Source organism: Brassica napus, chromosome C9 (assembly GCF_020379485.1).
Source record: "Brassica napus cultivar Da-Ae chromosome C9, Da-Ae, whole genome shotgun sequence".
Lineage (NCBI taxonomy): Eukaryota > Viridiplantae > Streptophyta > Magnoliopsida > Brassicales > Brassicaceae > Brassica > Brassica napus.
In genome coordinates this window covers 61,282,233-61,306,698 of record NC_063452.1, presented here as the reverse complement: position 1 = coordinate 61,306,698, position 24,466 = coordinate 61,282,233, and the positions used below count along the sequence as shown (strand labels likewise).

At 39.6% G+C, this 24,466-nt stretch overlaps 5 protein-coding genes and 1 long non-coding RNA gene across 7 annotated transcripts; 5 read left to right on the top strand and 1 right to left on the bottom strand.

Moving 5' to 3' along the window:
• Positions 1 to 31: 31 nt before the first annotated feature.
• On the top strand, positions 32 to 2,277 carry LOC106440379 (protein LIN1). The gene is made up of 9 exons (XM_013882025.3): positions 32 to 215; positions 483 to 666; positions 755 to 880; positions 967 to 1,140; positions 1,225 to 1,354; positions 1,441 to 1,482; positions 1,592 to 1,727; positions 1,869 to 1,946; positions 2,089 to 2,277. The coding sequence occupies exons 1-9, from the start codon at positions 142 to 144 to the stop codon at positions 2,156 to 2,158; spliced, it is 1,014 nt and encodes a 337-aa protein (XP_013737479.1). The 5' UTR covers positions 32 to 141; the 3' UTR covers positions 2,159 to 2,277.
• A 357-nt stretch (positions 2,278 to 2,634) lies between these two features.
• LOC106440380 (calmodulin-binding transcription activator 1-like) lies at positions 2,635 to 7,711 on the top strand. Of its 2 annotated transcripts, XM_048769413.1 has the most exons (13): positions 2,635 to 2,896; positions 3,249 to 3,368; positions 3,450 to 3,565; positions 3,719 to 3,807; positions 3,932 to 3,974; positions 4,062 to 4,191; positions 4,370 to 4,423; positions 4,521 to 4,765; positions 5,000 to 5,452; positions 5,566 to 6,254; positions 6,356 to 6,944; positions 7,025 to 7,357; positions 7,445 to 7,711. In XM_048769413.1, the coding sequence occupies exons 1-13, from the start codon at positions 2,851 to 2,853 to the stop codon at positions 7,559 to 7,561; spliced, it is 3,024 nt and encodes a 1,007-aa protein (XP_048625370.1). In that variant the 5' UTR covers positions 2,635 to 2,850; the 3' UTR covers positions 7,562 to 7,711. The 2 variants fall into 2 exon arrangements, with proteins under 2 accessions (XP_048625370.1, XP_048625371.1); XM_048769414.1 differs by lacking the exons at positions 2,635 to 2,896; positions 3,249 to 3,368 and having other exon boundaries at positions 3,457 to 3,565; positions 3,697 to 3,807.
• A 1,570-nt stretch (positions 7,712 to 9,281) lies between these two features.
• LOC106440381 (outer envelope protein 64, mitochondrial) lies at positions 9,282 to 12,959 on the top strand. The gene is made up of 13 exons (XM_013882027.3): positions 9,282 to 9,634; positions 9,837 to 9,989; positions 10,062 to 10,186; positions 10,290 to 10,415; positions 10,514 to 10,696; positions 10,783 to 10,927; positions 11,030 to 11,198; positions 11,330 to 11,467; positions 11,558 to 11,755; positions 11,841 to 11,968; positions 12,057 to 12,108; positions 12,386 to 12,455; positions 12,684 to 12,959. The coding sequence occupies exons 1-13, from the start codon at positions 9,393 to 9,395 to the stop codon at positions 12,764 to 12,766; spliced, it is 1,812 nt and encodes a 603-aa protein (XP_013737481.2). The 5' UTR covers positions 9,282 to 9,392; the 3' UTR covers positions 12,767 to 12,959.
• A 415-nt stretch (positions 12,960 to 13,374) lies between these two features.
• Positions 13,375 to 15,913, top strand: LOC106440382 (2-hydroxy-6-oxo-2,4-heptadienoate hydrolase). The gene is made up of 3 exons (XM_013882028.3): positions 13,375 to 15,111; positions 15,196 to 15,263; positions 15,356 to 15,913. Exons 1-3 carry the CDS (start codon positions 14,359 to 14,361, stop codon positions 15,471 to 15,473), a joined length of 939 nt encoding a protein of 312 aa, XP_013737482.2. The 5' UTR covers positions 13,375 to 14,358; the 3' UTR covers positions 15,474 to 15,913.
• On the bottom strand, positions 15,211 to 15,744 carry LOC125593174. Its single transcript, XR_007329123.1, has 2 exons — positions 15,698 to 15,744; positions 15,211 to 15,521 (listed from the first exon to the last, which is right to left on the bottom strand). It is a non-coding gene; the product is annotated as an uncharacterized LOC125593174 (long non-coding RNA).
• Positions 15,914 to 20,510: 4,597 nt separating the features above from the next.
• Positions 20,511 to 22,704, top strand: LOC125592780. Its single transcript, XM_048768189.1, has 4 exons — positions 20,511 to 20,673; positions 20,800 to 21,543; positions 22,475 to 22,530; positions 22,639 to 22,704. The coding sequence occupies exons 1-4, from the start codon at positions 20,511 to 20,513 to the stop codon at positions 22,702 to 22,704; spliced, it is 1,029 nt and encodes a 342-aa protein (XP_048624146.1).
• The last annotated feature ends 1,762 nt before the right edge of the window (positions 22,705 to 24,466 follow it).

The window sequence follows — 24,466 nt, the reverse complement described above, 5'->3', positions numbered from 1 at the left end:
GGCCCTTTTATTTTTATCTCGGCCAGAGGTTATAGTTTCGTCTCTTCGACGCTTTTTCCCTTTTTGTTCGTCGTTACATTTTTTCACCGCGTGAGAAGCTACAAATCGTCGTCGTCGTTCTCGTCTGTGAACGCTACCACAATGGCAGAGAGTTCGTCGAGGAAGAACCTCAAACGTTCCTTCTTAGAAGATGAAGATTCTGACAAGCAACCACCGTAAGTTTACTGACCTCTCCGAAACCCTAATTTTCATCATTCGTCGTTTAAGCTCCCTCTGATTCTCCTATCTCCTTAATCGTTAGGTTGATGCGAGATCTTAAACCTGAAATTAATAGCGTAGATTAGAGAAATCGTTGTGTGAAGGAATCCATCATTTGTCTTGGGAGTATTAATCGGGTTTCGATTGATTATCTGTCAGTTACAGTGGCTACGTTTTGTATAAAACTCGCGTGCATACGCTAAGATTTGGATTCTCTCTGGCAGAGAAAAGCGAGTACGGTTTCCCAAGGGGAAGAAACCTAAACCTGAGCAGATCGTAGAGGAAGACACTGTAGCTCGCCGCCAAGCTCGTGACGCTGCTTTGGAGCGTGCACGGCTCCGCAATCTGAATACTGCTTCCCTCTTTACTGATGATGACGGTATTGATCAGGCCGAGGAGATATATGAGGTAGTAGAATTGACTGACTGTCAATAGTTTCTTTTTTTTTTTGCTATTGAAGCGGATCATTCTGATGTGGTGATTATCTTTGTTGTAGAATGATGGGAACCGCACGGAAGATGGGATCCAGATTGAAGCGTTTAGTCTTGATAGAGAGAAAGAGGAAGGATACTTTGATGCTGATGGGAACTATGTTGAGTATGTTAGAGAGAAGGAAGACAAGGTGCGAAGTTACACATTTTTCAATTGTAAAGTTTGGCTCTGGGGGTGTTTTGTGGATTGTCTTACATGTTTTTGTTTTCTTTTCAGGATGCATGGCTCGACAGTATTGAAATGAATCCAATGTATATTGGACGATCTGCTGCTAATGATACTGGGATGGAAGAAGATGGTGGGGAAGAAAAGCCAGCGGATGAACTTTCTCGAGAAGATATTGGAGTCCTAAAGAGGCGTATTGCTAGCGTCCTTGAACCAGGAGAAACGGTGAGAATCAATTGAGTTTAGTTAGAAATATTAGGTTGAGATAGCATTGTTGATTATGCATAACTTGGGTTTTTGTTATGATAGGTCCTGCGTGCTTTAAGGAGGTTGAAAGGGAACACTAATAATCGCAAAGAGAAGATGAATTCTGAGACAAAGCTCATCTTTGATCAGCTTACTGAGGATGCCAACAAGCTCATCCAGAATGGCGATTACAGTTAAGTCTCATATAAATTTTGCTACGAAAATATGATGTCTTCCTTCCATTTGCTAACGTTAGTGTCTCTTTTTTATGTATTGAAGATGTTTATAACGAGGAGCAAGAAGTTTTTCAGCGTGAAGTAGGTTAGAACTACTACTACTTTTTTAAAATCTCATGATATTTTGTTTCTCACAGCACTAGGGAACAATGAGCTTTGCTTGACTTGTTTTCTCCTCTATGTTGGTCTTTTAGATGCATATGAGAGACTGGTTCAAGAAAGAGCAAAAGATTGTGATATGTTTGGCGATGACGAAGAAGATACAGCTGTAGCCGTGCAACAAGGGGTCACAAATGATGGATCTGATTATGTCTATGACGAGACTTCAGGGTACGGTTTTAAACTCTCATTTCTCTTTTCTATTTCTCCGTTGATCAGTCAGCTTTTGGGCTAAAGTATTGTGTTATGAAGCTCTTTTGTTTTGTCTGAATGCATTTAAAGCTGTTACAACATACACTTGATGGTTTTCAGGTACTACTACAGCAGCAGCATTGGTTACTACTATGATCCAAACACTGGACTTTACTGCTATGCAGCAACCGGCAAATGGTAGTTTGCTTCCAACGACATTAGAGAATTTTTTATCTGTTTTTTTCCTCTAAATCATCTTTTTAAGCTAATGAAATGAAGTAGGTTTCGTATCTGATCTTCTCCGATTCTCACTTTTGAGTTTAAAACTATGCATATGCAGGTACAAGTACAACGAAGTGACGAAGGAATATGAAGAGGTGGTTGCAGAAGTTGCTCCGGTGGAAGTTTAATATCGTTAGTCTGTACTTTTGACATAAGATTTCCCCAGTTAAAATGTTTTTTTTTTTTTAGTTTGAAAAATGAGCACATAATGACATGCTTTTGAATATATATTTCAATTTATCATTTATTTAGTGTTTTCACAACTGAGAAGTGTTGTACATTGATAAAGATAAATTGATCATAATTTCTTAGAAAAACTAGCAGTAAAAGTGATTGATCAGTCTTTAGATTTAGTATTCGTAAACTGTATCGATGTTTCTGCATGGTTACACTGAGAATTTAGTATCTTGACTGTTGAATCTCCACCGTCGGATCCGCCGCCGCACACTTTTTGAATAGAAAAGAAAAGTTCTGTATCGTATGGCATGGTCCATGACGCAAGGAGAAGACAAATCTAACGTGTATACGTGTCAAACATTAATTGGATAAGCTATTTAATTCGCAGTGTATTTAATAAGGCGTTTTTTCTTTTTCTATCCTCGGTCTCCTTCCAATAAGATATTTACAAAAAAAGGAAAAAAGAAACGGAGAAAGAAAAAATCGGTTTTGGCTTTCACACGAAGGAAACAGTTAACACAAAGAAGCTTCTCAGTTCGTGCATACTCAGATCGGCTAGGGTTAGGGTTCGTTGATTCTCTTTGGGACTACGGGAGCTAGAGAGATCTCCTTGGTCGATTATTTATCAGGCTTTCTTGTTCGTATGGCGGATCGCGGATCTTTTGGATTTATTAGCCCTCCTCGATTAGGTCTCTTTCCTTCTCCACTGTCGTTTTGGTGTTTCTTTGCTAGCTTCGATTAGGTTTATGTTGCCAATCTTTTGTTTATTTCTCTGGCTCTGCATTTGGTAAGCAAAGGAATCGAACCCGTGTCCTTCCATTGTAGAGGAACTTGATTTTACTCCACTGTGTCAAGATTCTGTATTTTGTGCCTGCTTGATCTGAAATAAAGTAGTTTTCTGAATTTGTGAATTGAAAATTGCAATCTTTTGCGTTATAGTTGCATTGTGGATGTTTTATTTGTTAATTGGGGGAATTTAAGAAGGTGTTATATGTAAGAGAGTAATGGTTTTTTTTTTTTTGCGTCTTTGTGAAATCGCAGATATGGAACAGTTGTTATCGGAAGCTCAACACAGGTGGCTGAGGCCTGCTGAGATTTGTGAGATCCTTCGGAACTATCACAAGTTTCATATTGCAACAGAGTCTCCCACTCGACCAGCCAGTAAGTTTACTACTTCAGGTTATTGAGTTCATGAATCGATGAAGTTATTCTGTAATCTGACATCAGCTCCCACCATTGTAGGTGGTTCGCTCTTTCTTTTTGACAGGAAGGTGCTTAGATACTTTAGGAAAGACGGACATAACTGGAGGAAGAAGAAGGATGGGAAAACGATTAAAGAAGCTCATGAGAAGCTCAAGGTTAGAGTTTTCTTTGAGCTGGCCTTAGTAGTTGTGTCTGTATACAATAATGGAACCTGTTTACCTTTCTCTACCTCTGGTTCTGGAGTTAGTTAGTTGATAGTGAAGTGTATCTAAATTGTTGGGAGTAGCATTGTTCAATTGTATATATAGGTAGGAAGCATTGATGTGCTACATTGTTACTATGCACATGGGGAAGGCAACGAGAATTTTCAGAGACGATGCTACTGGATGCTCGAAATGTGAGTTTGAGTTTGTGTATACTTCAGTTTTTCCTTATTCTGCTGTGTACAGCGCACCTTCATATTTCATAGTTTGTTGTCAGTTTTGTGCTTATTTCTCTGTTTTATTGTTGTAATGTTACAGAGAGCTGATGCATATTGTGTTCGTGCACTACTTGGAGGTTAAGGTGAAACTCTTGCATGTCTGTGCGGTTTACTAGTAGTTTTCTAGTGATCAGTTTCCTTAAGTTCATATTAAACTGTAAATGATGCAGGGGAGCCGGACAAGTATAGGGATGAAAGAAAACAATTCAAATTCTCTAAGTGGCACAGCTTCAGTGAATATTGATTCAGCAGCAAGCCCCACGAGCAGATTGTCATCGTATTGTGAAGATGCTGATTCCGGTATGCTTTGTACCTTTTGTTCAAAGATACAGTTCTTTCCATGGTAGAATCATCTTACTTCACCTCATCTGTGAAGTGTGATGAACTGATGATTTACATATCTGTAAACATCACAAGCTCTTAGTTGTGCTATTAATTATTATTTTTTCAACACTACCTTATATCAGTTTTGGTGCAGGTGATAGTCATCAATCAAGCTCTGTCTTGCGAGCATCTCCTGAACCTCAAACTGGTACTTAACAGATTAAGGCTAAGCAAGGATGCTAGCATATTAAATTCTTACTACTTTAAGCTCTGTTTTGGATACTCACCTGTCTTTTCCTGTGTAGGAAATCGCAATGGTTGGACATCAGCTCCTGGGATGCGTATTGCTTCACAGGTTCTTGGGAACAGAGTCGGAGAAACTGATTCCCAGAGATCATTTGATGTCCAGGCTTGGGATGCCGTCGAGAATTTAGTGACAAGGTATGATCAACCTTGCAACAATTTGTTGGTGGAAGAGCGTACAAACAAATTTGGAATGTTACCAGCAGAGCATCTCAGAAGTCCTCTTCAAAACCAACTAAATTGGCAGGTAGTGTACTGTTATTACTTATTATAATCTTCCATTCAAGAGCTATGCGTAGATATTGTAAAAGGGAATGATGTAGCGTGAGGAATAAGCATAGAAATGAGTGATAATGTCATTAGCCATTGATACATTATAACTACGTTCTCATGTTTAAATTGTTAACTTATTTATCCAAGATGTGCTATTACTGTTTTGAATATTAGTGTTTAAGTGCTCTGATTCTCTATCTCTCTGTAGATTCCAGCTCAGGATGATCTACCATTGCCAAAATGGCCTGGTTATCTGGTTCCACATTCTGGAATGACTGATGACACTGATCTGGCGTTATTCGGGCAAAGTGCACAAGACAATTTTGAGTCATTTTCCAGTCTCCTTGACATTGAACATCTGCAATCTGATGGGATTCCTCCTTCAGATATGGAAAGTGAATATATACCTGTAAAGAAATCCTTGTTGAGGCACGAAGATAGTTTGAAAAAGGTCGATAGTTTTTCTCGGTGGGCTAGTAAAGAGCTAGGCGAGATGGAGGATTTGCAGATGCAGTCTTCGCGTGGAGATATTGCATGGGCCTCTGTTGATTGTGAAACTGCAGCAGCTGGGCTCTCCTTTAGCCCTTCTCTCTCCGAGGACCAGCGTTTCACCATAGTTGATTATTGGCCAAAATGCGCACAGACTGACGCTGATGTTGAGGTAAGATGGTTAACACTTTGTTGATTCATTCTCCAGATAATTTATTAAATGTAGTAAATGCTTCTACTCTTGTGTGGTAAGATTTTTTTCATCAAGTATCACTTTATCTGCAGGTCTTGGTTATTGGGACGTTTCTGCTTAATCCTCAAGAAGTAACTATATGCAGCTGGTCATGCATGTTTGGTGAAGTGGAGGTTCCTGCTGAGATTCTAGTGGACGGTGTTCTTTGCTGCCATGCTCCACCGCATACAGCTGGCCAAGTGCCCTTTTACGTTACCTGTTCAAACAGATTTGCTTGCAGTGAATTACGAGAATTTGATTTCCTTTCTGGCTCTACCAAAAAGATCGACGCCGCTGGTATTTATGGATACTCTACAAAAGAAGCATCACTTCAGATGCGGTTTGAGGAGCTGCTTGCTCATAGAGCTTTCGTTCAAGAACACCAAATATTTGAAGATGTTGTGGAGAAACGAAGAAAGATAAGTAAGATCATGTTGCTAAATGAGGAAAAAGAGAATCTCTTTCCAGGGATATATGAGAGAGATTCAACCAAACAAGAACCAAAAGAACGGGTTCTCAGAAAACAGTTTGAGGATGAACTCTATATATGGCTCATCCATAAAGTGACCGAAGAGGGTAAGGGACCAAACATACTGGATGAAGGCGGACAGGGTGTTCTACACTTCGTTGCAGCACTTGGGTATGATTGGGCTATCAAACCGATTTTAGCAGCAGGAGTTAACATTAACTTCCGTGATGCAAATGGGTGGTCCGCCCTTCACTGGGCTGCGTTTAGTGGCAGGTAAAGGATCTCTATCTTACAATACTTCCTTCGTTGCCTTTCACTCTATCAGTTGGTCCACATTTTCATATTAAACTAAGTCTGTTTCCTGTTAACTTCAGGGAGGAAACTGTCGCTGTGCTTGTCTCTCTAGGTGCTGATGCTGGGGCATTGACGGATCCATCTCCAGAGCTTCCATTGGGCAAAACAGCTGCTGATCTGGCTTACGGAAAGGAACACAGGGGGATTTCGGGTTTTCTTGCAGAGTCATCCTTAACCAGTTACCTTGAAAAGCTAACGATGGAGTCAAAGGAAAACAGCCCTGCCAACTCTGGTGGACCAAAAGCTGTTCAGACAGTCTCTGAGAGAACCGCTGCTCCTATGAGCTATGGTGACGTACCAGAAACGCTTTCCTTGAAGGATTCACTCACCGCTGTCCGTAATGCGACGCAAGCAGCTGATCGTCTCCATCAAGTATTCAGGATGCAATCTTTCCAGCGGAAACAGCTGTCTGGATTTGATGACGATGATGGTGACGAGATTGGTATCTCCAACGAGTTAGCGGTTTCTTTTGCAGCTTCTAAAGCTAAGAATCCAGGACAGAGTGAAGTCTTTGTTCATTCTGCTGCTACCCACATCCAGAAAAAATACCGTGGTTGGAAGAAGAGGAAAGAGTTTCTTTTAATCCGACAAAGAGTCGTTAAGATTCAGGTTTGCCTCTCACTATATCCCACTTTTTTTCCTTTATTTTTTTTTTGTCTGTTTTACTCATTGCTTACTCTTACTTTTAGGCTCATGTGAGAGGACATCAGGTCAGGAAACAATACAAACCAATCGTTTGGTCAGTGGGATTGCTCGAGAAAATCATTTTGCGTTGGAGACGCAAAGGTACTGGACTAAGAGGGTTTAAACGCAATGCAGTCCCCAAAACCGTTGAGCCAGAACCACAATGCCCTATGATTCCAAAGGAGGGTGACTATGATTTTCTAGAAAAGGGAAGAAAACAAACGGAGGAAAGGCTCCAAAAGGCTCTCACGCGGGTTAAGTCGATGGTTCAATACCCTGAAGCACGTGATCAGTACCGTAGACTCCTCACCGTTGTCGAAGGCTTCCGTGAAAACGAGGTAACCTTAGACTTAGTCCCCATAACTTAAGAATATGTAATGTGATAATGTTGTTGAACATTCTTGTGATAAATCTTTGTTGAGCAGGCTTCATCAAGTTTATCTGTAAACAACAGAGAGGAGCCAGTCAACTGTGAAGATGACGATTTAATTGACATTGATTCTCTTTTGAACGATGACATTTTGATGTCCACTTCTCCTTGAATGACTCGTTTGTGTATTCATTTTCATTCTTTCAACTTTCTAACTTTTTGCACCTTTTCTCTGTAAATATCATAAGTTGATCTTACCATTTTATTAATTAAACTTTGATATTTTTTTATCTCGGATATAGATTATTCACTATTTCCTTTAGTCGGCTAAGTTTTCGTACAATATTTATTTTGAAATAATATTACCAAAAAAGTACAATTTAGTGTTGGACTACTCTTTGTATATCCTTGTATCCGTATTTAAATATTCTTGTTATTTATTTATACAAATCTCATCATATTTCTATATGTTAATTCGAATAGTGGCGTCGTATTGAGCTATAAATCTGGATTGACATGCCATTTTATCTACCAAATCTGGATTGGCATGCTAATTGAAAAAAAAAACAAAGAAAATCTATATTGGATTGCTGGACAAGGCTATTGAATATGGAAACTTGACAAATAAATTATAGCTATAACTTAAATATGTCTTTTTATATTATCAATGAAAAAAATATCAATTTCGTTTTTTTCTTTTTGCAAATGAAAATTTTATATAAAAATTGTTGAGTGGCTTGACTTGGTTAAAACCTACTTTTCCACAAGTGGAAATGTTCACTATACAAAATGATTTAAAATCAGAAGATTTAAATCAATTTCTCACATTATTATTATTTTTAAATAAACCAACTTTTTTTTTCTGACAATAGATTTTTTTAATTGATAAAACGGATCAAGCCCAGAGTACACGGCCCAAGGCCCAACTGCATAATCAAAAGGCCAGAGGCCCAAAAGCCAAAGGCAACAAACAGACCCATTAACCGGGCCGTCGGCCCAAACATTAAAAGCCCGTGCGACGTCGGTCGAGTTACGCATCAAGGAAGCTGGCTGCTGGACACGTGGGAACATCTATGCCATCAGAACGACACGCGTCGCACCCGCCTCGACTTGACCGTCCCCGCCACGACTCACCGCCGGAACCACATCACCGCAACTTCATTTCGTCGGAGCTTAGAACCCGCAGAGCCTCCGCAGAAACCATCTCTGTTCTTCCAACTCTGTCTATCCGTCGGAGAGCTTCATCGCTCTTCGAGATCTCATCCGACAAGGCCAAAGCTCCAACACTAGAGAGACAAGTAAGACCCACTCGTTCCATAATCGAAACCCAAACTCTAAGAACCGCAACGAAATACCTAAAGTCGGCGACGCAAAGCTGTTGTAGCCTTCACCCTCCGGAGACTAGAGCCGACGACGGCGTAGCTGAAGAAACTATCACCTCCCGGAAACAAAAGCCGGCGGCGACGGAGCTGTGGAAGCCTCCATCTCCCGGAATCAAAACCCACACTACAAGCGTCCTCACCACGTCATAACCTCTAAGCAACCGCGTCTTCACTCCAAGAACAGAAACACCACGGTTGGTGGTTGGCCAGAGCTTAGACAAGGCGGACGCCGGAAGTGACGGGGAGGAGACAAAGGCCGGACAATTTATGCTGAAGGACAACGGGCTCCGGCGACGGCACGCACGCTCACGTGCCGGCCGTACGCCGAACCCAACACTGAGATCTATTTTCTCCCTCTTCTCTCTCTTCTCTCTAACTTTTCTTATTTTGTAACGATTTTTTTTTATTTTTAAATAAACCAACTAGAAAGGAAAACAACATTAAAACATTTATTTTATTTTTCAAAAATAAAACCAAGTAAAAGACTCCATAAGAAGATTCGCCTTGGGTTAAGGTTAACACTGCGCACCACGCCAAACTTTTATTCTCTCTCTCTCTCTCTTAAACCCTTCTAAAACCCTCTTTTCTCTCTCTCTCTCTCTCCTCCGGCGAGATCGCGTCATGTCGAAGTCGCTGACTTTTATCCAAACCAATGCCTCGAATCCAAAGACATGGGTCGTGATCGGCGTGACTGTAGCCGGGATCGTGATCTTGGCGGAGACTCGGAAGCGCCGGATCAAAGCCCTCAGAGAAGAGCACTTCGGTGCCTTTTTAGATCGTTTCGAGCTTCTTCCTTTTCCTCCGCCTCCTCCTCCAGCCGCTAAACAAACCCTCTCCGGTCTCACCTTCTCCATCTCCGACGCGTATGTCCCCTCTCTCGAAAGTTCTTACCTTTTTTTTTAATTATTATTTACAACGATCTAGCTTGAAAGTTTTGATTTTTATTTCAGTAGAAAAAAGGTTTGATTTTTATTTAAGCAAAAAGAAAGTTTTGATTTTTATGGTTTAGTTGAATGTTTTGACTTTGCTTTAGACGATGAATGAGGATTATTTGGTTTTGGGCAGGTTTGATATAAAGGATTATATCACAGGCTTTGGTAGTCCACAGTGGAAGAAGACTCATGAGGCTGCTGAGAAAACTGCTGTGGTTGTGACTACGCTCTTGAGAAATGGAGCTACTTGTGTTGCTAAGACTGTCATGGATGAGATGGGTTTTGGGTATTTCTCCATCCCCATCTTTCTTCCCATCAAATGAGTGTTCTGTGATTGATTTGTAGTTGGTTTTTGCAGGATAACTGGTGAGAACAAGCACTATGGCACTCCTATTAATCCGTTGATGCCGTCTAATGTTCCTGGAGGCTGTTCCAGTGGCTCTGCAGTTTCTGTTGCGGCTGAACTCGTTGACTTTGCACTTGGTATTTTGTTAATCTCTTTTGTTTCCCTAATTGGATGTGTACTTTTGGTCTAGTTACCAATAGTATTTCTTGGTGGTAGTCTTAAAATGCTTTTGACTTGCAGGGATTGATACCACTGGGGGTGTTAGAATCCCAGCATCATTTTGTGGTGTTCTCGGCTTCCGACCATCTCAGGGGACTGTTTCTTCAGTTGGAGTTTTGCCTAATTCCCAGAGCCTAGAGACTGCGGGTAAGTTCCATTCTTATGCCCCCTTTCTTTGTCCACTGGAAGTTCTTAGTGTATTTATATTTGTTACTGATAATATTTTCTTCTGAACTGTTCTGTAGGATGGTTTGCACGTGACCCATCTGTTCTGTGTCATGTTGGGCACGCCTTACTTAATCTGAGTGCAGTAACGCATAAAAGGCAAAGATCTTTAATCTTTGCCGATGATTTATTCGAGCTCTCTGATGTTCCTAAGCAAAAGTCGGTCCACGTTGTCAGAAAAGCAATCGAAAATCTACCTGGCTGTAAGTTTTTGCAATAATATTGCTTCCTTCTCCTTTGCCCTTCTCTAAATTTCTATCTAATGTTTCTTGGTCACCGCCTCGTGCAGATCAGCCTCCAAAACATATGAATGTTGGTCAGTATGTAGCTTCAAACGTGCCAAGCCTTGTGGAGTTCTGTGAGAAATCTGGTACATCACAGGATTCAGCATCAAGTTTGAAGGCTCTTGCATCTGTAATGTTATCAATACAAAGGTAATCTAAGAAGATTGTCTTCTCACATCAATACTATTTTTCCCTCTCTCGTTCCTTTTCAACTTGTGTTAACATGAATAATAGTTTTTTTATTTAAACCAGGCATGAGTTCAAAACAAACCATGAAGAATGGTCGCAGACATGCAAGTCGTTTCTAGGCCCACGATTCTCCAGTGACGTTGTTACAGCTCTGAAGAGTAGAAACGAGAACATTAAATCTCTCTACAGGGTTAAAACTGAGACGCGTGCCACCATTCAAAGCCTTCTAAAGGTAACCTTTTCAGTAATTTTAAAATCTCCCAACATTTTGTCACTGGAATACAATAAATGGAGAGGTTGCATTGTTAAAGTTCTTCTGTAGTATCATTATGATAAACGATGTATACGGTATCTTATTACCAGGAAGATGGAATTCTGGTGATCCCCACAGTTGCTGATCCTCCTCCGAAGCTTAACACAAAGAACAAGAACGCTGTGAATGAGTTCCTGGATCGAAATTATGCACTCGCAAGCATTGCTAGCATGTCGGGTTGTTGTCAGGTATATTCCCAGTTCCTCTTTCTCACTTTCAGTTATTGGAGAACTGTGTTGATACTCTTGATAGTTGAGTAATAATACAAATTTTACCAGGTTACAGTTCCTTTGGGGAAACATGGTGACAGTCCAATCTCCGTGTCGTTTCTAGCTTACTATGGAGGTGATAAGTTCCTCCTCGATACAATTCTCGAAGTATATGCATCCCTTCAGGACCAAGCCGATATTGCAGCCAGCTTAGCTCCAGTGACTGACTCCAATGGTATTGAACCTTCTGAAGTTATGAAGGAAAAGGTAAAAATGTGCTATCATTTTAATTTGAAAAATAGTGTATGTGGTTCTGATCCATATTCTACGGTGGATTAACCTTAATTCCCAGGGAAATGCAGCATACAAGGGGAGACAATGGAATAAGGCAGTGAGTTGTTACACTGAAGCTATCAAATTGAATGGAGCAAATGCTACTTATTTTTGCAATAGAGCTGCAGCTTACTTAGAACTTGGCCGGTAATTTACTGTCTTCGTTCGTTATCCTTCATTCTGATTCGAAAATAGTTTGTTATCCCCTTCTGATCTGAGATTTTGTGTTAATAAGCTTCCAACAAGCTGAAGAAGATTGTACCGAGGCTATATTGATCGATAAGAAGGTGCCAAACTTGATTACTTATTCTTTCTCCATACTTCATTCGATCGCATAGTTTACCTTTCTAGATTGCCTTTAGCATGTCTGTTTGCAAGTACACACTTCAGCATCAAGACTCTTTCATTAGATTTGTGAAATTTAGAGCTTCTGGCCTCGTTTCTGGTTTAGTTCTTGATAGATGTTGTATTCAGTTTCACCACTTACTCACTAAAGACACAGCCACGTATGACTTGAAAGAACTTGGGTAAGTTTGATTCTTATAGTTATTTGTTTTTATACAGAATGTGAAAGCATATTTGAGACGAGGGACTGCTAGAGAATCACTTATACGGTACAAGGAATCTGCTGCAGGTAAATAAAACTGATCTCAGACTCTGGCTTTTATTAGAATCTCTTCATTTTTATCTCCTTCGGTATCACATTTGGGAGACTTGTGTTTTGATCAATAATCAAGAAAAGCAACTATCTAATCTTAGAAGGAGAATTATAGAGACATTTAACTTAATTTCATTGTCACTTATTATTTCAAATTTGCTGTTTATATTCCGGAGAGTAACATATGGTTTACTATCTCTGCAGATTTCAAGCATGCATTGGTCCTGGAGCCCCAAAACAAGACGGCAAAGATTGCTGAGAAGAGACTCCGAAAACTCATGAGTTAAGAGCGAAGAAGAAAAACAGTATCTTACTTTTTTTCAAACCCTTCCTTGCTTACCAAGCTATCTTTCGCTTCTCTACAACCCTAAAAGCAAAGGTTTTGATTGTTTGGTTCATGATTTAATCTCTTAACAGATTTTAATGATTTAGTCAGCCTTATCATTAAATGGAACGAAGCCCAAACTATATTACAAAACATAAGATGGGCTCAGGCCCAATCTCGTACAGTTTATCTAATCAAGTTTAATGATTATATAAGATAACCATGCAAATACACACGTGTACTGACACGCGGACGCAAAAGATAGAGAGAAGGTTTAGAGGATGATTGTTTGTAGTTTTTGAAATGGTTTTTGGTTTTTGTTTTTTAAAAACTACTTTATTTTTCAATCAAGATTTTGAAGAAATAGATTCCCTAGAAAATAGGAAAACTAGTTTTTGAAATAACAGTTTAATTGTAAACAAAAATCAAAATCTTACAGCAGTAGTTAACGTTGGTTTTTTTTTTTTTTCTAGAAATTTAAAATTTTAGTGGCAACTCTTTTGTTCTTATTGCATGGTTATGTATTTCCAATTTACGTTCACAAGCATCATCTACTCACCATTAAAATCCATAAACTTTATTAAATTAAAATAATAAAAAATTCAACGTCCAACAACAAAAGAAAAACAATATTTTTATTTGATATAACATTTTAAAACACAACAATCTTTTATAGTTCACATGCAATAATATATATATAAATATATATTTTTAGATTTTCAGTGATAGCATATTTTAAATCACATGATACAAAATTTTAAATTGAAAAATCTTATTGGTTAAAGATCAAAAACTTATTGAATAAATTAATATTGCAGATTAATACAAAATGGCACATGAGTTTAGTTATAATTATAAAATTAATTAGATATTGTAAAAGTTGTTTTAGTTAAAATGAAATAAAATTTAATTTTCAAATAAACACGAAATTAACTAAATATTGAAAAGTTTTCTTTAAGTGAAAATAAAATATACATTTATTTTAAATAAACACGAAATGACTTAAATATTGAAAAAGTTTATTTTAATGAAAAATTAAATATATATGTATATTGTAAATAAAAAGATATGAATTTTTTTATCCAGATATAATTTCAGAGTAAAGATTAGAATATTTATTTGATTTGGTTGTTTTAGAATAATTCAAATAATTTAAATATTTATACAAAGTTAATTGAATCAACTTTTTAAAAGGTAATCAAAATTAAAAAAAAAATCACATATTAATTAAGTCATGACTTAATAGAATAGATATTTTAAATTTTATTATTTATTTTTCAATAATAACTATTTTACTATTTATTATTTTAAAAAAAACCATAAACCAAAAAACAAAATCTAAAACTGCCAATCAAGTTTTTCAAAAAACCAAAATCTACTGCAAAATCAAAAACAAAAAAACTAAAAACCAAAAACTAGAAACCAAAAACCAAAAACTAAAAACCAAAAACCAAAATCTAAAATCTAACAAAACAATCATCACCTTAGTCGGACAATAAATGAAACCAGCTTTTGTTCTGTTTCATTTTGTAAAAAAGAAACAATTAAAAAAAAATGGTTGATTATTTGAGATTGTTGCGATGCTTCAGCTTCACGGCATCGCGTGATTGGTTATTCCGGCAATCATTCGCAAACGCTGGTCTCCGCTCCGTCACCACCGATCTCTCCCACGGCGATTCCATCGCATCCACAACGTCTATGCATTGCTGGATCCCTAAATCCCCTAACCGATCCAAACCCAACCTCCTCCTCGTACACGGATTCGGAGCCAACGCAATGTGGCAATACGGCGAACACCCCCGATCCTTCACCGGCCGGTACAACGTCTACGTCCCCGATCTCCTCTTCTTCGGACTCTCCTCCACATCGGAGCCGAACCGGACCGAATCATTCCAGGCTCAGTGCCTGTCGAGGCTAATGGAAGCGCATGGCGTCCATACGATGAACGTTGTCGGGATAAGCTACGGTGGGTTCGTAGGGTACAGTTTAGCGGCGCAGTTTCCGGAGAAAGTGGAGAAGCTGGTGCTATGCTGCGCCGGGGTTTGCCTTGAGGAGAAAGATATGGAGGATGGTTTGTTCAAGGTTCCGAATCTAGAAGAAGCCACCGAGATCTTGATTCCTCAGACGCCTGAGAAGCTTAAGGAGCTTATTAGATTCTCTTTCGTTAAGCCGATCAAAGGCGTTCCTTCGTTTTTTCTATGGGACTTTATCGATGTGATGTGTACGGAGTTTGTGGAGGAGAAGAGAGATTTGATCAAGTCGATACTCAAAGAAAGGAGACTTTCAGATCTTCCTAGGATCAAACAGGTGAGAAACTACACTTCTTTAGCTTTTCTTTTCCATACATTTCATTTAGTATAAAGCTGTGTTCTTGTTTTTGGTTTAAATTAGAAAACTTTGATCATATGGGGAGAAGAAGATCAAATATTTCCACTAGAACTTGGTTACAGATTGAAAAGGTAAACAACCCTTGGATTATTGTTCTTTTCAGTGAAACAGCCATGTATATTTACCAATATTATATCAAGAAAAAAAAACTATTATGGAACAGATATATAGGAGATAATGCAGAGATGGTGGTGATTAAAAAGGCAGGACATGCTGTTAATTTGGAGAAATCCAAAGAGTTTCTCAAGCACTTGAAATCTTTTCTCATCGACTCTTTGTGAACTAGTTGTTCTGTTTATCTGGAACTGTTCTGTTCTGGTATCCGATTCCTACAAGAAAAGAAATGAAAAGTGGGTTTCGGTGAGCTATTATGATTTTAGGCGCCAATAAAAAAACAGATCAACCGATAATTCGCTGCCTAAAATTCTTCTTAATGGGCTGCATCTGTGAAAAGATGAGCTTTGAGGAAAATAAGATAACGGACATATCTGAGAAGAGAGTTTACCCGTATCAGTAGATTGCACTTTTAAAAAAAATTAGTTTGGGTTTTTCCGTAAGTTTTCTCTGTGGCACAATGGCCTAGTAGTTCCTCTTAATAGAGGCAGTTGCAGAGTTCGGTTTGAATATCTCTAGGTTAGCTAAAAAAAAGTTAATTAACAATACAAATAAATGTGAAATTATTCGATTTGGGTTTGTTTTTTTTTAATGCTGGATATATTATGATATTACAAACTCTGAGAAATATTACGGACGATTTTGCGGCGACAATTCTACCTGCTTTATAAAGATTCACGTTTAACTGCATCACATAAAACGCCGTCCTATCGGATATTTGACAGTACTCTTTGCTCTTTGTTACAAATTTCTTGTACGTTGTTTCTCCATTAATTCACATAATTCAATTTTCTTATTTGGGTTTGTTTGGGATGGAGAAAAATATATGGCTGAAGTGAAAATCCGATTTTGGTAAATCCAAACCAAAATCATTTTTCTTTGTTTTCACCATACTTCAGTTTTATCTGGCTCACATTTCGAGGATCGCTGGATTTGCACAAGATGTGTAGCTCGAATTATACTGGGAAGATTCCAAAAACGTTGACTCTTATACATGACAAGATAATTGGGACCAATATGTGGATTGTTAAGTCAACATGAGAAGCGGGTCGGTCGGTCGGCGGCAAAATCAGACCAACGTACCACACAAGATTATTAACTGATTAATAAACCCAACTTATCCTAAGATCATGATTAATGGAGAATTCTTAGGTGAAGTTATTAGCGGAATATAAGCAATCCTTTATTAACTTTTAAGAGGCAGTTTCTTATATTCCGCTAAAAATTTCACTAATCATGCTCTAAAAGGCTAATAATATACATATATACTAAGTGAATTGGTAGGAAGCTTTTGTTAAAGAACATAAGATTTAAACGATTCTATTACTTCACGAATACCAGGTAAAATTTTCATTAAATTTAATTTTTGCTTAACTACTCTATTTAGTGGCACTTCTGAAAGACCTTGACAAGATTTAATATTGTAATTGTCGATACCAACGTTTTTCGGCTTAGTCATCTGTGATTAAATTACGTAGTTACGTAAAGAGGAGTTACATATTGCCGGTTGTGCGGACTAATAAGTAAAGAGGAGTTAGTCATCTTGGCTGGTTGTGCGGACTAATAATTGTTTAATCTTGTGGGGTTTGATACAATTGCCGGCACACGTTGAATACAGACGAATTCTTTTTTTTTTATCAAAAAAAAAGACGACTGACACTTGTCACGAATACAGACGAATACTAGTAGCGAATAATCACAGGACAACAAGATTCAATTTAAGACGACTGACCCTTGTTTATATCATTTATTATATATAATTTCTTAATAATTTGATTGGACATATTACTTTCGCTAGTCTTTTTCAGCATCGACTGTAGATAGAAATGCTCAATTATTGTAGCTGTTGAACCAGTGTCGTTGTCACTGAATAAGAATGGTGGTCATTACAAAATTTGCTCTACGATGACTTTGATTTTCTTTTTTTTTGGTAAAACGTTAAATTTATTATACCAAATTTTTGATTTTTGACAGAAATTACATAGAAACTAGTAGCAGAATTGCATAATTTAAACTAAGCAACATACAAGTAAATGAACTCAGGTGAGGCGAGAGCTGAAGTCAAAGCAACGACAGACAACGAGGCAGGCTCAGACCAGGAAGACGGGAATGGAGCGGGAAGGCCCGACGGTTGCCACAAGCCCGAGAGAAAGGCGCCTTCAAACCTTGGATGCACGGTGCCTACAGCTTCCTAGAGACCCACCAAACACAAACCAATCCAAAGAATCGCAAGCACGGACTGGCTCACCACTAGACACGAACTACAACCGGCGACACGAGATTGCGACACCATCCGACGATGCCGTCGTACGAGAGGAAAACTTGAAGATTGCCGCCTAAAAATCCGCCTTCTGTGACCGTATACACCCTTTTAACCCAAAGTCCATATAGAACAGAGAGACCAGATGGGTACACACCTCCAGAGCAGCTAACATCGAGCGAGAACACAAGAGCCGAGAGCCCAATTGGCGTCCTGTCACTAATAAAAAAAACCACTCAACCCTCAATAGAGCCAATGTACCTGCAAGAAGCACAAGGAGGAAAGACAGGGGCGAGGAGCGCCACACCGCCGGTGCACAGGTTCCGAAGTGGAGAGCCAAAGCTAACCACAAGACGCCGCCAGTGAAGACCACCACGAGGAGAGTCGAGACCCATCCTCAGAAGACTCCACGCCACCCACCAGAGACCACCGATGGAAAACAAAACCCTAGCACGAGACCGGAGCAGAACAGCTCCAATCGGACCTCCGAGGGAAGCCCATCCCCACGACAGTCACACGCCACACTGAAGGAAGAGAGGACACCTCGGAGAGACCACCGGCGTCACACGCGCCACCTATCCTGAAGAGCCGAGAACGAGATCTGAAAATCTCACCGGACAGAGACCGCTATCGAAAGAGGAGACAAATGCGACGAGGCGAGCGCCGTCCTCAAGCACCGCACACAGCACCGAGAACCTCCTAGATCTACGACGGGAGCTCTGGATCTGAACCAGACGAGGACGACTCGTTAAGCTACCTTCCGCCACAAAGAAAACAGACTACAAAGAGACACAAGGAGAAGCGGAAACACTGGAAGTGAGCCTCCGAAGACTGCAAAGGAGGACGCGGCGGCCGTCGGAGCAAACGAGGTGATGAAAACGGTGTAGGGTTTCTTAGAGAGAGGCGAGAGAAAAGTTTTGAGAGAGAGGAAACCTTGTGAATTTTCTTTTCCATGACTTCGATATTTTGTTTGCGTTTGTGTTTAGTTTAGCGTTTGCAACTAAGTTAATGAAACAACCATTTTTACGGCTTTAACTGAAATTACTTTATACGTTGTTGCGAGTTGTGACAATCGAAAAAACTTTCCTTGCCTCCGGTCTTTTTTCTATATCTTTTGTAAGAACAAATATATATTATAAGTACCTGAAATCTCTACTACTTATGTGAGGCACATCTTTCAGAAAATTAAGCACAATCTTGCAAAATCAACATGTTCCATGCTTTTATTTACGTTTCATATATATATGCTCCTGCTTTTACATTCTTTGACCCCAAAAAAAAAATTAGGGAAAAAGGAGAAACATAGTGATCCAAGTGGGCGTGCATGTAACATTTGCCCATAATAAGACTGTTACGTGTACTCTGAAAGTCAAAAGTTAGGTTATGGAGGAGAATATGTATCTTAACATTATATTCGACTTCGTTTGCTAACTTTAATTGACTTCGCCGACGTACGGTATATACATATGTATATCTCATATTACAATATGCCCCCCTTCAAAATTCCATATCTTCTGTTAAGCAGATAAATAATAAATGCAATGCATTAATAATAATAACCAAAAAAATTGTTATAAATCATTATGTGGATGGCCCATAACCAAGACCAAGACAAGGCCTAACCGTGTCCAAGAGGAGAGAGAGTCGGCGGCTGAGGAGAGAGAGTCGGCCTATCCTTTGGCCGACCTTAGATCTAGGATGTTTCCATTTATCTGTTTTAGATCTTTTCCTATTTCATGTTGTATTAGGTTTTGGATAATTTACTTTTTCCTATACTTTGTAATCCTTATATAAGGAACATCTATTACTCATTAATAATACACATACAATTCTTCATTTTTTTACAACACGTTATAAGCACGATCGTCTCTAGATCCCTGAGACAAATCGAAACCTCTAACCCTAAAAGCCAAAACCGGCGACCACAAACCAAAACCCTAATCTCGTTCTAAGTTCAATCAAGAACTCAGAAGATCCCTCTTGAATACCATACATTCTCAGATCACGTTTTCAGCTCAGAAGAACCGTCCAGCTCGCATCCACACCCGAGACGCGATCGCACACGACCCGCGTCCGAGAGACTCGCACCCGAGGCAGCCGGCGATCGTCCTCAGCTCGCGTCTGCTCCCATCCGCGACCCGATTGCATCCGTTCGTCCTCTCTCTCTCTCTAAAGGTGGTCCGGTTCTAAATCCCCTACAAACAAAGGTAAAACTTAATCTGAGAACCTAGATTGATCAGAAACCCTAATCCATAATTATGGAAACTTTGATCTTGATTAAAACCCTAAAACCTACAAGATTAAAATCGGCAATCTCCTAACTAGAAAAATAGAAATCGATTCCTTAGAACTTGAATTGATTGTTCTTGATTTGATTTTGAGAAACCCTAATTTAGGAATCGAAACCCTAAACCCTAAAGAGTTGAATTTGATTTTTAATTGATTGAATGCTTGATGTTTGAGGTTTTAGGATTGTTAGATTGATTGAAGTAATCTGATCTAGGACTTGAATCCTAAAGGCCTTGAAACCTTAATCTTGAAATTGAATCCTTCTAGTGTTCAAATCGGAAACCCTAGGATTGTTTTGCATACATATGAATCTGAATTGAATTGCATTCATACTGTTTAATAAAATCGACCAGCATGTAGAAATATAATGAATTCGAATCTGATTGCATTGAAATTCATATGGCCGTGTGGCCTTAATCTCTCTGGTACATATAGAATCAAATATTAGGATTGTTCGCACCATGGTCAAATTAGTTTTACATGTCCGATCCTATTGCTTGTTAACCTAGCCGTGCGGCTTGATTGTTCGCACCATGGTCGATTAGATTGATTGTTTTCTCATAGATGCGTAAGACAAGTTTGTGGCCGAGCTTGTTATACCATGCGGCCACAAGATCACATTGTGAACCTAAATTGAAATGATGATGTGATTCAGATGTCGAAAATCTCAAATAGAGACTACGCAGCCCTTAATCTCTCCGAAGATAACTACTTACAGTGGGCGCTAGATACAAAGATCAGCTTAAGGTCAAAAGGTCTTGGTGATACAATCATCAAGGACAACAATGAGACTGACAAGAATCGGTACAGGGCTATAAGTATTATACGCCATCACCTCATTGAAGGTCTAAAAGATCAGTACATTACGATGGAAAATCCACTAGAGCTTTGGGATGCTTTCCAGCATAGATATGATCACTAGAAAACAGTGTTACTCCCAAAAGCTAGAAATGACTGGAAGAATCTAAGATTCATGGAATATAAGTCAGTGGATGAGTACAATTCGGTCTTGTTCAAGACGTTCTCCATGCTGAGACTCTGTGGTGAAGTAGTAACCGAAGAAGAGTTACTCGAGAAAACATTCTCTACGTTTCATTCCTCAAACATAATCCTGCAGCAGCAATACCGAATGAAAGGCTTTGCCACATACACTGATCTGATCTCGTGCCTGCTCCTGGCCGAGGCAAATAATGAGCTCCTAACGAAGAACAGTGAAGCTAGACCTGTCGGATCTGCCCCATTACCAGAGGCCAATGAAGTTGAAAAGAAAAATCCCAACGAGTGCAATTTCATCCAGAATGATAAGAGATCACATGGCAAAGGTCGTGGTGGATACAGGAACCGTGACAATTACTCGAACGGTCGAGATAAGTACTTGGCCGGCCGGAAAGGAAACCACAATAACCGTGGTCGTGGTTCCAATCCCGGCCGTGGCCGAGGCGGTTATGGACGAGGTCGAGGCGGTATATCCAACCCGTCTTACTCAACCAAATCCGTTTGTCATAGATGTGGGATGAGCAACCATTGGGCCAAGAACTGTAGGACTCCTAAGCACTTATGTGAGCTCTACCAAGAGAGTCCTAAAGACAAGAACCCGGAGGCTCATATGGTCCATGATTCCGGTTATGAGGCTGATAAAGAATCCGATGTTGCAAATGACGACCTTATTGATTTTGAGACTTCTGATTGTCTTAAAGACTAAAATTTTCGATACGACTTGTTCTATTGCTTTATGATTGTTTTATGATTGATTTGGTGTTTTTTTTATTTTTCGGTGTTCTGCAACTTTAATAAATGAAAGTTTTGAAGTCTCTGAGAAATAAAATCTTATTTATAGAAATGAATGACGAAATGAGCATACTCGTGGTGGATAGTGGCACAAGTCATACAATTCTTAGAGATAAAAGATACTTCTTAAATCTCACAATGCAAAGTGCAAACGTACACACCATTGCAGGTGTAGCCGGCCTGATTGAAGGTCACAGCCAGGCTTATGTATTGATGCCTAAGGGCACTCATCTAGAGATCAGAAATGCCTTGTATTCCCCAAGCTCTAAAAGGAGAATATTGAGTTTCAAAGACATAAGACTGAATGGGAAGAAGGAAATAAAGAATTCCTTAACATAATTTCGATCACCAAAGGCTATAAAAAGATCCTAGAAACCTTACCTGCAATGTCTACTGGCCTATACTATGCAAAGGTCAGTATGATCGAGGCTAATGCCTGCGACAATTTCACTTTATGGCATAACCAGCTTGGCCATCCCGGTACTAACATGATGCGAAAGTTGATGATGAACTCACAAGGGCACACGTTCAAAGGAGTTGTCCCATACAATCTCACATGTGCACAAGGGAAACTCATAACTAGGCTATCACCAGCCAAACTTAATAAAGAGATCATAAATTTTCTGGAAAGGATTCATGGAGACATATGTGGACCAATACACCCACCTAGTGGGACGTTTCAGTATTTCATGGTCCTGATTGATGCATCGACCAGATGGTCGCATGTTTGCCTACTGTCCACACGGAACTTGGCATTTGCACGCCTGCTTGCTCAGATAATAAGACTGAGAGCACACTTTCCTGATTTTTCTTTAAAGACTATACGTCTAGACAATGCTGGTGAGTTTACGTCCCAGACGTTTAATGACTATTGTATGTCCATGGGGGTAAGTATAGAACACTCTGTGGCACATGTACATACGCAGAACGGCTTGGCCGAATCATTCATTAAACGTATCCAGCTGATAGCCAGACCATTGCTCATGCGGTCTCAGCTCCCGGTATCAGCGTGGGGACATGCCGTATTACATGCAGCAGAACTGATTCGCATCAGGCCATGAGCATAGATATTCGCCATCCCAGTTACTCACGGGTCATGAGCCAGACGTGTCCCACATCAAAACATTTGGATGTGCCGTCTACGTTCCAATTGCTCCACCACAGAGAACGAAAATGGGACCACAAAGGAGGATGGGAATATACGTAGGATATGATTCCCCGAGCATTATAAAGTATCTTGAGCCAACAACCGGTGATTTGTTTAAGGCAAGATACGCAGACTCACAGTTTGATGAGTCCACATATCCGACCTTAGGGGGAGATAACGGCCGCTTGAGCAAAGAAATCGAATGGTCTCGACCATCAATATCTTGGCAAGATCCTCGGACTAAAGAATGTGATATGGAAGTCCAAAAGATTATACATCTTCAAAAGCTAGCTAATCAACTGCCAGATTCATTTGCTGACCCAAATCGAGTGACAAAATCGTATATCCCGGCTTGTAATGCACCAATACGAATAGACGTCTAGAAAGGACAAGATCAAGTGGCTACAGAGTCTAACCAACGTCTCAAACGTGGTAGACCTATTGGTTCCAAAGATAAACAGCCTCGGAAGTCCATGAGAGGTGCTGGATCCGAGAGCATCAAGGAAACCGTCCAGAACATTGATGGACCGGCCGAGCCGACACAGACGGTCGAGCCAAGTAAGCCGTCCATGCCAAATGATCCGACCGTCCCAAATTATGGGGTTCGGGACGCCGAACTTCATGGGACACAGGGGACGGACAATCAAGAGATCTCTATAAACTATATAATGTCTCGAACGAAATGGAACATAAATGATATCGACGTCGATGATATTTTTGCTTATAAAGTAGCACTTGAGATCATGGAAAAGATGAGGATCTATAACCCACGTCCATATATGAATGCATGCAAAGATCAGATTGGATCAAATGGAAAGAATCTATAAACGTGGAGTTAGAATCATTAAAGAAAAGAGGCGTTTTTGGCCCTATAACCGTGACACCTAGAGATGTCAAACCAGTGGGATATAAATGGATCTTTGTGAGAAAGAGAAATGAGAAAGGAGAAGTAGTGAGATACAAAGCACAGCTTGTAGCACAAGGATTCTCACAGAGACCAGGAATAGATTATGAGGAAACTTATTCCCCTGTGGTGGACGCAACTACATTAAGATACTTGATCAGTCTAGCCGTGAAAAAGAAGCTTGATCTGCGCCTAATGGATGTAGTAACTGCGTATCTGTACGGTCCACTGGATAATGAAATTCATATGAGAGTTCCAGAGGGTATTGAGCTCAAAGATAAGAAAGGTTCTCGAGAACAGCATTGTATTAAGCTGAGTAAAGCCTTGTACGGTTTGAAACAATCAGGTCGAATGTGGTACAACCGATTATCAGAGTACCTAATGAAAGAAGATTATAAGAACGATCCAATAAGTCCATGTATCTTTATAAAGAGATTTGACAGCAAGGGCTTCGTGATTATGCCTGTCTATGTGGACGACCTGAATGTGATTGGAACCCCTGGAGAGATTTCCCAAACGGTCGAATGTCTAAAGAAAGAATTCGAAATGAAAGACTTAGGAAAAACTAAGTTCTGTTTGGGACTGCAATTTGAGTATGTGGATAATGGAATCCTTGTGCATCAAAAGACATATACAGAAAAGATACTCAAGCAGTTTAATATGGACAAGGCTCATTCCTTGTCAAGTCCTATGGTCGTAAGGTCCTTAGACCTAGACAAAGATCCATTCGGACCAAGGAAGCCGGACGAGGATATGCTCGGGCCGGAAATAC

What these genes read in the sequence shown, in the direction of transcription:
- LOC106440379 (XM_013882025.3), top strand. Translation starts at nt 142, where the DNA reads ATGGCAGAGAGTTCGTCGAGGAAGAACCTCAAACGTTCCTTCTTAGAA. An exon ending in AGGCCGAGGAGATATATGAG is followed by an intron (nt 667 to 754) that starts GTAGTAGAATTG and finishes TCTTTGTTGTAG; the next exon opens with AATGATGGGAACCGCACGGA. An exon ending in TATGCAGCAACCGGCAAATG is followed by an intron (nt 1,947 to 2,088) that starts GTAGTTTGCTTC and finishes ATGCATATGCAG; the next exon opens with GTACAAGTACAACGAAGTGA.
- LOC106440380 (XM_048769413.1), top strand. Translation starts at nt 2,851, where the DNA reads ATGGCGGATCGCGGATCTTTTGGATTTATTAGCCCTCCTCGATTAG. An exon ending in GTCTCCCACTCGACCAGCCA is followed by an intron (nt 3,369 to 3,449) that starts GTAAGTTTACTA and finishes CCACCATTGTAG; the next exon opens with GTGGTTCGCTCTTTCTTTTT. An exon ending in AAAGAGTCGTTAAGATTCAG is followed by an intron (nt 6,945 to 7,024) that starts GTTTGCCTCTCA and finishes TCTTACTTTTAG; the next exon opens with GCTCATGTGAGAGGACATCA.
- LOC106440381 (XM_013882027.3), top strand. Translation starts at nt 9,393, where the DNA reads ATGTCGAAGTCGCTGACTTTTATCCAAACCAATGCCTCGAATCCAAAG. An exon ending in CCAGAGCCTAGAGACTGCGG is followed by an intron (nt 10,416 to 10,513) that starts GTAAGTTCCATT and finishes ACTGTTCTGTAG; the next exon opens with GATGGTTTGCACGTGACCCA. An exon ending in GCTTACTTAGAACTTGGCCG is followed by an intron (nt 11,969 to 12,056) that starts GTAATTTACTGT and finishes TGTGTTAATAAG; the next exon opens with CTTCCAACAAGCTGAAGAAG.
- LOC106440382 (XM_013882028.3), top strand. Translation starts at nt 14,359, where the DNA reads ATGGTTGATTATTTGAGATTGTTGCGATGCTTCAGCTTCACGGCATCG. An exon ending in ATCTTCCTAGGATCAAACAG is followed by an intron (nt 15,112 to 15,195) that starts GTGAGAAACTAC and finishes GGTTTAAATTAG; the next exon opens with AAAACTTTGATCATATGGGG. An exon ending in CTTGGTTACAGATTGAAAAG is followed by an intron (nt 15,264 to 15,355) that starts GTAAACAACCCT and finishes ATTATGGAACAG; the next exon opens with ATATATAGGAGATAATGCAG.
- LOC125592780 (XM_048768189.1), top strand. Translation starts at nt 20,511, where the DNA reads ATGTCGAAAATCTCAAATAGAGACTACGCAGCCCTTAATCTCTCCGAA. An exon ending in GAATCGGTACAGGGCTATAA is followed by an intron (nt 20,674 to 20,799) that starts GTATTATACGCC and finishes TACTCCCAAAAG; the next exon opens with CTAGAAATGACTGGAAGAAT. An exon ending in TGATTTTGAGACTTCTGATT is followed by an intron (nt 21,544 to 22,474) that starts GTCTTAAAGACT and finishes CTATACGTCTAG; the next exon opens with ACAATGCTGGTGAGTTTACG.